The sequence below is a fragment of the Olea europaea genome, unplaced genomic scaffold (assembly GCF_002742605.1).
Source record: "Olea europaea var. sylvestris unplaced genomic scaffold, O_europaea_v1 scaffold1930, whole genome shotgun sequence".
In the NCBI taxonomy this organism is placed as follows: domain Eukaryota; kingdom Viridiplantae; phylum Streptophyta; class Magnoliopsida; order Lamiales; family Oleaceae; genus Olea; species Olea europaea.
The window spans coordinates 49,411-60,737 of NW_019237129.1; the positions used below are offsets into that span (position 1 = coordinate 49,411).

At 32.0% G+C, this 11,327-nt stretch overlaps 1 protein-coding gene across 4 annotated transcripts in view; it reads left to right on the forward strand.

Annotated features, from left to right (window-relative positions):
• The window catches only part of LOC111379092 (plant cysteine oxidase 2-like), an 8,653-nt gene extending 3,256 nt beyond the window's left edge, over nucleotides 1-5,397 (forward strand). The window contains exons 1-6 of one of the 4 annotated variants that reach the window (XM_023002423.1): nucleotides 2,100-2,673; nucleotides 3,445-3,554; nucleotides 3,630-3,801; nucleotides 4,493-4,711; nucleotides 4,962-5,017; nucleotides 5,104-5,196. In XM_023002423.1, the coding sequence (XP_022858191.1) occupies nucleotides 2,478-2,673; nucleotides 3,445-3,554; nucleotides 3,630-3,801; nucleotides 4,493-4,711; nucleotides 4,962-5,002 (738 nt within the window). In that variant the 5' untranslated portion in view covers nucleotides 2,100-2,477 and the 3' untranslated portion in view covers nucleotides 5,003-5,017; nucleotides 5,104-5,196. Of the gene's footprint in view, nucleotides 1-2,099; nucleotides 2,674-3,444; nucleotides 3,555-3,629; nucleotides 3,802-4,492; nucleotides 4,712-4,892; nucleotides 5,018-5,103 lie in introns of those variants that run through there. The other 3 variants (XR_002700000.1, XM_023002421.1, XM_023002422.1) reach the window with 3 other exon arrangements.
• Nucleotides 5,398-11,327: the final 5,930 nt, after the last annotated feature.

An 11,327-nucleotide genomic window follows, 5' to 3' on the forward strand; every position in this document is an offset into this window, starting at 1 on the left:
TTTTTTCTTTATATTCTTGAAAATTTGAGTAAAGAGAAATAGTGCATGTTTGGTATTGAATTTTCCCCTCAAAAAATCAATTTTTTTACTGTTATTTCACTATTCCAGTCGTCATTTTAAATTTATTCTTACACAGACATAACCCGCTTTTCTTTTTAACGGTCAAAAAATCAATTCTCAAAATCACTATCAAACAAGCTTATAGTCTCTACAAATGAAATAGCAATCCCTCCATTTCATATATAATTTTAAAAACATCAAATTAAACCCATTAGATTATCTAAATAATTAGCGAACTTTTGTCTCTAAAATATTAGTTTCTTTTAATCAATTTTCTATCTGTCTTTTCAAATTTCACGTGCTTAGTATATAGTTTTTTATATATGTTTAAAAAATTTATTCATTATTAATTTAATTACGTTGATGTCTAATATTTACTCAATTTCACAAAAGTATTAGCGTGAAATATAATTAGCAAGAAATTATAATGAAAAAATGAAAAAATTCATTTCAGTGAAAAAAAAGGTAAAATTGCAACATTTGTCCCGACTTAGTATCCTTGTAGCTACTTGGTATCTGACTTATATTTTATGGACATCATCACAAACTTTTCAATTTTCGCAACATCGATCTCTATTTTAGGACAAGATATACCCAACAGTTTTCCTTGATGGGGCCTGAGAACCTATCGAGTTTGTGTGTTTTTTAAAAAAAAGTTTCTATTTTTTGACAACCTGTTTTAATATTTAGCCCCTGTTTGGCCCCATTTTTTGAAAATGAAAATGGGTGGAATAGTGTTTTTTTTTTTTAAAAATGAGTGGTTGAAAAAATCGGAAAAAATTTTCGATTTACATATAATATTATTTTCTAGGAAATTGTGATTGAAAATAGAAGAGAGAAAAATGGAATGCAATGTAATTGAATTTAATGAGAGCCAAACAGTGGCTTAATGAAAAGTCAATTATACCTTACTTTTAGTTAAAGTGAAAAAATAATAGCATAAACAAAAATCTAAAAAAGAAACGAGAAAAAGAAGCTCACTTGCTTCTGCCTTCCACCTAGTTATCAAAGGTGATTCTTCCCTTTCTCTCTTGTCGTTGACGATGACTCCCCATTTGTTTAGATTGAGTCTCGAGGAGTACCCTTGTGTAGTGCAGAATCTGAGTCTATAATTTTTATAATCCCGACTCAAAAATTGTTTTTCATAAAGAACAGTGGAGAACAGATAGGTGGAAAATCATATATATCAAATTCTAGCACATTGAAACACTTCAATATCGTGAATGCTCAAGTTTTTCTTCATCAACCTCTAGTAATAACATGATATTGTCTTAAAACACCTCGAGATCATTGACATTACATACATCAACATCATGAAAAATGTGTTAATTATTGATGGTTAACAGAGTGGAAGGATAACACAAGATTATCAGTCAAGAGGTGGCCAATGGTTGTGAAGGTGACATATAGTGTGCAAAGAAAATGATGATGATGATGTCGATAAAGAGTCCAAGACAATCATTTTAGGGAGAATCAATTCCATTCTTGGTGAGTGCAGGACATCTAGCCGTGGTTTGAAGTTGGAGTTACTCCACAAAAGATGAATAACAAATATGAGAAATTCGTTACTAGGGTGTGCTTATGGAAATTTTGAACTCAGATTCGCATTAGACAGGGGTGGATCTGGTGGTTCAATCCCAACAAACTGGGAGCCTTCAGTGCGAGGCAAGGGTGGGTAAAGTTGTCATCGCGACTAGATTGAAGTTTAAATGGGGTTTCTTTTATTTTCCCATTTTCGGTTCTTGTTTTTTTATTTTTATTGATCAAATAAATAGAAGCCATCGACGGACCATCGATGATACAAAATCCTAAGACTGCAAACAACTCTACTAAAAAAAAGTAGTCTTAGGATCAAACTGCCACAAAGTCATAACTTAGAGACCAATGAAAATTTTCTTTAAAAGAAACCTTAAAAGTGTTAAACCTGGAAATATTTAAAGGGCAAATACTGAAAAGTCAAATCTTTAAGGAGAGAAAAAATTGATAAAAAAAAGAAAAAGAAAAATCCGCTCTTGGAACAGCCCACTGGAAATCCAACAATGGCCCGTGGTTTTCCATTCCTCCCTCAAAACCAACTGTAAATGTAACCAGTAACCCCTTGCTCCTGCTCCTCCATATATACCCCGTTCCCCACCCCCGACTACCACCTACCCTCGACCCACAACTCACCAAATCATTCTCATCTTCATCTATGATCCATCATGCATAAACTGCACAGAAGATATGCAAACTTTCACATCTCAATCAGTCATTTAACTTTCTACAGAAAATTTTAAGTACATATAGTAGTTCTGTGTAGGGATAATAAAGCTGTTTGTTGGGACAGCCCGCTATTCTTTTCTTGGTTTTTCATATCATTTTCTTGAAGTTCTTGAAATACCCATATCAAAAATTTGTATTTTTGTGTATTTTTTTGGATGCAAATGGGGATTGAGCAAAGTGGGTCTGGTGGGAAAGGGAAGGTGAGCAATGAATCAAGGAGGAACAAGCGGAGGCAGAAGAAATTATCGCCGGTTCAGAAGATGTATGAAACCTGCCATGATGTTTTTGCCAATTGTGAACCTGGCGTTGTTCCAGCAGCTGAACAAATCGAGAAACTTGCGGCTTGTTTGGGTATAAATTAATCTTTTCCCTATTGTAATTCTCAATTTTGTTGTGTTTCTCAATCATCGTATCTTTGCGATGCATTTGTTGCTTCGTAGGAAGATTATTCTAATGTCAAATACTGTCTATCCTTGTTTTTTATTATTTTTTGTACAAAAATATCTGCATATTTCTCTGGTTCAATGCTGGAGAAACGTGGAATTTTATAGCTGTTATTTCTGTGGCATTGATACAATTTCTGTTAAATTTTTGTATGCATTAAATGGCTTCATGTTTTATAATAAAATGCTGGTAATGCTTTCACGTTTAGAAAATGCTTCATGCACGACATAATTTGTTTATTTCACCGGAAGATAACCTATATAAAACCGTATGAATGCCACATTCTTCAAGCGTATCAATGTCACGGTTCTTTGTTAAAGCTTATTTTAATAATCAAATTTCTTATTCATTTCTATTTGGTTTCGGACATTTAATTCTCAATTGTGGGGTCGTCTCATTTCAGATATTATTGTTTTGGGTTACGTTACAATTACATATTTGGTACACCGTACTCATAGTTTTGCTTTCCTCTTCTTCCTTGTACGTTCAATACGATTCCGCCTATCATACAAGCAATAAATATCTCATTTTTCAGGGTGACATGTTCCTACAAATATGACCTCATGGCTAACATGGGTTTGAAACGGAATATATTCTTGTATGCATACAGATTTGCAAACTGCTATTTATTTCAATTTTGAGTCCTACGACAAAGCTAAATATACTTAATTCTTGCAGATAAGATGACTCAAGCAGATGTCGGCCTGAAGCCAAATATGCTATTTTTCAACGATAAAAGAGCTCCCGCGATAACCTATCTGCACCTTCATGAGTGTGAAAAATTCTCAGTATGTATTTGCGTCCCCATACACTGTAAACCTGCCCCATGCCTCATCTACTTTGCTGATTGGTAAATATTGCAGATTGGGATTTTTTGCTTGCCACCTTCGAGTGTCATTCCTCTTCATAACCATCCGGGAATGACGGTTTTCAGCAAGCTTCTCTTCGGGACCATGCATATCAAGTCGTATGATTGGGCAAATGAAGTGGATAAGAACCCTGATGGTGCAATTGTGGATGCTAATCCTCCAAAAAGTATGTTCTTCGAAAACTTTTCGGACATTTTGTTAACTCTTTCCTAATTTTGTTAGAACTTCTTTTTTGTCATGTTTATGGAAAATGGCAATTGAACCTTCTTGGCATTTTATTGGCTCGCGTCGAAACTTTTCTTCTTTTTAGCATGTGCATATAAAGAAATTTCGATTCCCCCTTCTTCGTAAAAGGTAGCTTTTATTCAAGACAAAGAAGGAAATTGCAAATCCTAAAAGGTCTTCTTGGCTTTGGGGTATATAGCATGTTCTGCCGTGCTTGTCCATCTTTTATAAAAAGGAAAAAAAAAAAAAAGGGGGGGTTGAACCTCAACCTTGAGGGTTTTATTAAAAAAAAAAAAAAAAAAAAAAAAAGGTTGAACCTCAACCTTGAGGGCCCTCACTGGCCCGCCCCTAGAGCTTTTGTGAGGGAGGTAAATCGCGGGATGTACTCTAGCAGGCCAGGGAACATGAGCTGTCTGTACGTTGCATTTACAAGGAATTTAATTCCATGTTTTAGGAATCGAACCTCCACACTGCAGCTACCAACAAGGCGTGAAATAACCTCACTCCTGTCCTTTGCACCATTGAGCTAAGTCCTGGAGGGCTTGTCCATCTTTTATAACTCTATCTTAGCTAGACTGAGGTCATTTATTATTGTTAGTATTGTGTGAATCATTTTTTATTTCCTAATGCAGGTCATCCCAACGGTTTGCGCCTGGCAAAGCTTAAGGTCAACTCGGAGTTTACGGCTCCTTGTAGACCTTCCATTCTCTATCCAACTGACGGTGGCAACATGCACGTCTTCACAGCAAGGACCGCATGCGCTGTACTGGACGTGCTTGGCCCTCCATATAATGATCCCGAGGGTCGTCATTGCCAGTACTACTTTGACTTCCCATTTGCGGATTTTCCAGGTATAGAAGTGCTAATTTGGTACCTCTTGTGCACGGTCAGAGCATTGCATCACACCATATTAGAGACAAGATTTTAATTTCTTTTTCTCTAATGCTGTTGAGTCAATAAATGGTTTCTAAGATGGGTATATGACTGCTTGCCAAGATCCTAAATGATTCTCTTTATGGTGTGACAAAATAGAGATTTCAGCACCCTTTTGAAAGGGAAAAAAATCATGGATGTCTGATTTTTGTGGTCCATGCTTTTTAGACATTGTTGTCGAATTTTGGAGAATTGGCATTCCATTGTAGGTGCATTCCTTGGAGGTATACATTCAAGAAATATTCAAGTTTGTGCAAGCATGTGGAATATGTTTCTTACTCATTTTGTTAACTTTCATGTCGAAATTCAGTCGATGGTCTGTCCGTGGATGAAGATAAGAAGGCTCAGCATGCATGGCTTAAGGAGAGGGAGAAACCCGATGACTTAAACGTAGTCGGAGTGTTGTACAATGGACCTAAGCTATTGAAAAAGTGATATAGCCAGCAAGAAAACTCATTGTATTTCCCTCCTCTCAGGATTGTACATAATCAGGCAGATTACGAAAACTAGTTTCTATATGAAAGGACCATAGTTTTGTAGTGCGTTTAAAATGGAAATATGAATTATATTTCTTTGTGCACATTTCAAATCTTGCTATAATAAATGGTTGATGTTGCACGTATATTAGGGTGTCCATAACGGTGTCCACCCTCCTTCATGTGAAGGGGTGGACACCATTACGGACACTGTATTATGTACAAGTAATATATTTGTCGTACTAGTTTTGGTGTAAAGACTTTTGCCTCCTGGCCTAATGTAAACTTGCGTGGAGTTGAGCAACCCATTTGTAGTCAAGGTAACACAAATATCTCTATCTTCTTGGAAATTTGCTAGTTTAGGTATTCTTGATTAGATCGTAACGAAGGCAATGTTTGGTGGAAGTTAAAATTAAAATTTTAATATATTAAAGTCAACAATTAATTTTAATACTATTTTATGGGACTCGTAATTTTTTAACTACACATTTTATCAAAATTTGCTAATAACTTGATTTTAATTTATTTTAATTTGTATCAAACACGGCTTAAATTAGGTTAGCTTGTTGTAAGCTTCGCATTCCTTGTTTACGTCCCAAGTCTTCAGGTGGGTCCTCTTGGCTCCACGACCTTGGCTGGACTCCCCCACCCTCCGCCCTGCCCACGCTTTTTTTCTGAGACATTAAAGGGGTCGAAATCCAAGCGAAGCCCAAGGCCAGTTGGCCCTTGGGATGTTGGATTCAGACCCCAGTTGCTGCATACCTTCGGGTAGAGAATTGACTACTGATATCTTGTTTGGGGTTTACTTTAATGAGATTTTGGAAAAAATATATTTTGAAATAGTGATTTTTTTAAAAATGTGCGATTAAAAAATAAGAATTTTTTTTAAAATGTATGTATAATACTATTTTATTGAAGAATGTTTGACTGAAAAAAAAAAAAAAAAAAAGGATTGAGGCTTGATTTAACATTTTTAACAGACGAATCAATGATTAAGGAAGAAGGGTAGTTGCAGGAAAAGAAACATAAAGTGTCACTGAGAAGTAGATTTTGCTCCTGTTTGGTGACCTTTTTTCGTCTTTTTATAAAAATCGAAGAAAAGGTCATTTTACTATAGTTACGAAATAAATATGTCTGCAGTAAATCATTATTTACTTTTTTTTTTTTTTTACAGATTAATGATATGGTGATAAATTGAATTAAAATTATCAAAAAAATTCGTTATTTAAACATCAATGTGGGTTAATGACAAAAAGAAATATGGAAATTGGGGGATTTTTTTTTTTTATTTTTTTATTTTGTGAGATTTTGTCTCAATCAAAATTCGTCACGTTTATCTGTTAATAAACAAATCTATAAGTTATGATATACATATAGTACAATCAGTCAATAAAATATCCCCTATGGAACTATCTTGTTATGAAAATGTTACTTTGCTCGAAAATATTTGACATCTGGTATGATCGATTTTCACCATCACGTCATCTGTTATAAACAAATCTATAAGTTACGTTATACATATAGCACAATCAGTTAAGAAAATACCACCTATGGAACTATCTTGTTATTTTTGTTGTCTTCTTCTATTTAAAAAAGGTGATGTTTCTTGTTCTCTTAAAAGTGAACTAAAGCGGATCAGTATCCGGATAAGAACAATTATAGACAAGAATGCACATTCTAGAAACTCTTGATAATAACACGTAAATATATATAATGCGATGGTTGCATAGGTGTCGGTGCATCCATGGATATAGACACCACCAACCGCTTACACTCACATGGAAATGTGCCTCGTAACACATGCCACTTTATAATATTCTCTCGTGATGGATATTCTAACATTTATTCGACAGCTACCTATGTTAAATGTTATTTATTTACTCACTCTATCTCAATTATATAGATTTATTTCGTTGAGTTAAGATGTTTGTATCGAGGGGGTTACTGAATCGTGTCCCCCCTATTCACAAACATGCAAGCCCCACCCCTTATTAAATAATCCTAGCTGTGGTCCCCATCTTATGTTGTGTGTAGTAGGTAAAAAAAATTATATAGATGATTATGTACGTGTAACATGACCCTATTTCGTTTGTCACACTAATTAAGAAATCTTTTCTAATATCATAGAAAAATTAATTTTTACCAAAATCTTTTCTAATTAACCCCTATTTAATTTTCAGAATGTAGTAATAAATTATTATTGAAATTAGTAAAGAATTTGAATAATTTTAATTTGAAGAATGAGAAATGAGACTTGTTCCATGTTTTCAAGAAGTGAGAAATGTGTGTATTTGGATGATTTCAAAAAGTTGACATATTGAGTGGAGAAAATCGAATAATGGTATATTGGTAAATGAACAAAACAAAATATTTTAAATTAAAAAATATGCCTATATATTTGGGATGAAAGAAAAATAAAAGTCAGCCTATATAATTGGGACAAAAAGAGTATTTTTTTTTAAATTTCTCATTATGGAAAATTTGCATGTATTTTTCAAAATTATCTACAACATGTTCTCTCATATTAAGTGTAGATCGAATTCATTTTTACTATCTGATAACTAAATGAGAAGCAGCTAAACTTGAATTCATGTATTTTATTTGGAATCTAATACCTTGTTAGCTTTCTTTTTCTTTTTCTTCTTTAAGTTTAAATTTTTAGGTCCGTTTGATTGTAAATATAAAATTTGGGTTGAAAAAAATGAATTTCAGGGAATTGAATTATTTAGAAATTATTTTATTGAGAATTATCAATTATTGTGTTTGATTGGTATAATTTTTTATGTGAAAAATGTTAAAATAAAAGTATTTTTTGTGTTCGTTTGACTTTGTTTTATATGAAAATTGTCAATTAAAGTGATAGAATTTAGTGATTTTGGGAATAGAATTTGTTTTGATTACAAAAAAAGTCAAGAAAATTATCTATCTTTTGGTGTTCGTTTGACTTTGTTTTACATAGAAATTATCAAATAAAGAAAAATATTTTTTTACAAATAGAAATAGAGTTTGTTTCCATTGAAAAAAGTGGAAATTGAAATTTTAATTCCATTTTCCATGAAAAATAATGATCTATTAAACATGCCTAAAAAAAAGTCGCAACTATTTATTATTTTCCACACACACATATAAACATCGATTATTATTTTCCACACACACATATAAACATCGAGATGCCGCAAATTTAGTTCTAGTTAACACATTAGTGGCAGTTAACTAACAAGTCAAGGGTTACAAGTTCTTAATGACGTGTATTGTACACTAAATTATTCATTTAAAGTTTATTACACATTTCGAGCCTGTTTGAACCCTATTTTATTGTAAAAATGTATTTTGGAGTAGTAAATTGATGGAGAATGTGGTTAAAAAATAAGAAAATTTTTTGAGCTTGAATGTAATATTATTTTATTGAAAAATATGTGACTGAAAAGAAGATAGATTTTTTTTTAAAATAACAGGATCAAACAACGCCTAATATTTAAGGGTAATTATATTACCACTACAATTTTTTTTTTTTGCACCACATTTTACTTGTACTTAAGATTCTTAATTTTTCTCGATACAGCACTTATGTCTCTAACGATTTTTCAAATCATTCTTATCGTCAAACTTTCCATTAGTTAACATATTTTGTATTTAATAACAATCTTATGTCTAAAAATCCATTGAGATGACATAAAACAACTTATTTTTCCATCTTATTTTAAAAAAAAATAAATAAATATTGAGAGAAAAAAAATATTTTTCCTCTTTTTCAAATATGAAAACAAAATATTTTGATATAAATTAATCATCATAAAAGACGATACACACTAATTAATTGAATATTAAAAATAATGAACAAAGATTGAGGAGTTTAGTTATAATTAAAATATAGGCCTTGTTTGAGTTACATTCTTTGGAAAAAATGCATTTTCAACACTGTTTTAACATCATTTCAATTACACGATTTTTAATAAAATAACATTACACGTAAATTCAAAACATTTTCTTATTTTTTAAATACAAATTTTTTCATCAATACACTATTCAAAAATACATTTTTATGAAAAGAATTGAGATTCAAACAAAGGCATAATGTATTAAATAAAAATTGTAGCGACGGTATAACTGCCCCATATTTAATTGTTGCAATACAACATACTAACGATATTTCAATGCTTGTCTAACGATATTATTTACATGGTTTTGTCACTTTATTGACGAATAAGATATCTTATGCCCAACATGAATAGGAGATCAATCTTGAACAAGTTTCACTCATTTCACTTTGTTTAATGGATCAGACTTGAAAATCCTTTTATAAACCTTAATTTCATAAAAATTATTGATACCTCGAGTTTGTTTTCATTTACCTCCCGTTTGGCCCTCATTTTGTGAAAATGAAAATTGGTGGAATAATTTTTTTTGAAAAATAAGTGATTGAAAAAGAATAAAAAGTTTTCGATTTAAGTGTAATATTATTTTATGAAAAATTATGTGATTAAAAATAGGAGAGAGAAAAATAAAATTTAATTGAATGAAAATTAATGAGGGCCAAACGTGACTTAATTACATTATTTCTATGACAATTGATTTTTTTTAATCAATTCCCTCGTAGAAAAGTGTGAATTTGTCTCCATTAATACCTCGACAACTAAAGCATGTATTGAGTATTGTCTCGCCGTTTACCGAAAATGAAAAATTCAAAACAATCAGCACATTCACCAACTTGAGAAAATTGCATATTTTCTCCCCCAACATATTGCCATAGCATCATGTTAGTCTCAACTTTTTAAAATTGAGCAAATTGATCTTCAACCTGATACTCACTTCATCCCATAAAAATTTGTTTACTTTTCTTTACATCAGTTTCAAATTATAGCCTATTTTCTCTGTTGAAAGCATAGTTAATTTTTTAATTTTTTAATAGTCTCTTCAAAATGTTCGGAATCAATTATGCCAAAAACAAACTAAAATTACAAATAAGATAATAGCATGAATCAATTCCCATTCACCCTCTTCAAATTTTCTAGTTTACAACCTAACATCGAAAATTGAAACTTCATTTAGCCTAAAATACAAAAACAAGCCCTAAATTACGCAAGACACATTATCAATTCCTACATACAAATACAACACATTAAAAACAAATTTTAGTAAAACATTTGAAACATCTTCATTACGACAACAACATAAACAAATTTAAACATTCACATTTTTCATTTAGATCACATTTGCTTTTATAGACCTACACGTAGTCTTTCTTTTTTCTCTTTGACCTAAGCAAGCCTAAGGTTATTTCTTTAGACTCAGGGAAAATGGTTTGGGTTGCAGCAATTGATAAATCCGCATCCATTGATTTCCTAAGCAGAAATCACATAATGGGTTATTAACAAAAAAATAGCGATGAGGAGAATTTTCACACAAAATAAAGAAATTACCCATTGTCTTTGGCATGGAATAAACCTTCGACCTAAATTCGTATCTGTCCATAATGCCTATAGCACAATTATCAGCCGAATTCACATAATAGATGATTGATTGGAAGAAAATAGCTTGCTTCACAAGGGAATTTCTTTGGTTAGAAATACAAGAAAATACGAGCAACACATTTAGCCCCCGTTTGGTCCTCATTATTTGTTGAAATTTTAATATTTGGAATAGTGTTTTTTTGGAAGAATGTATAGTTGAAAAAGAACAAAATTTTTTTAATTTAAATTGTGTAATTGAAAATAGGAGAGAAGAAAAAAATGAAAAAAAGTGGGAGTCAAACGAGGGAAAATAGGTTGTACTAAAGGACAGTGAAAAATATTCCTGCACAACAAATGCTAGTAAAGGAATTAACAATTTTATGCCCTTCTACAATTTGGAGTATGAAATGCGCGCAAGCCTTTAACGACCAATTTGGTCAGCTATGTGAGTAGGACCACTCTTGCAAAGGAAAAGTTAGTTTAGGAAATATTTGCCAATGTTGAAAAGATAGATCCTGAATTCACAGAAACTTAATCATTAGGGACCATAAGTGCAAATTATCCAAAAGGCATCTGATGCATTGCTCCATTCTAAACCCCCTACCACT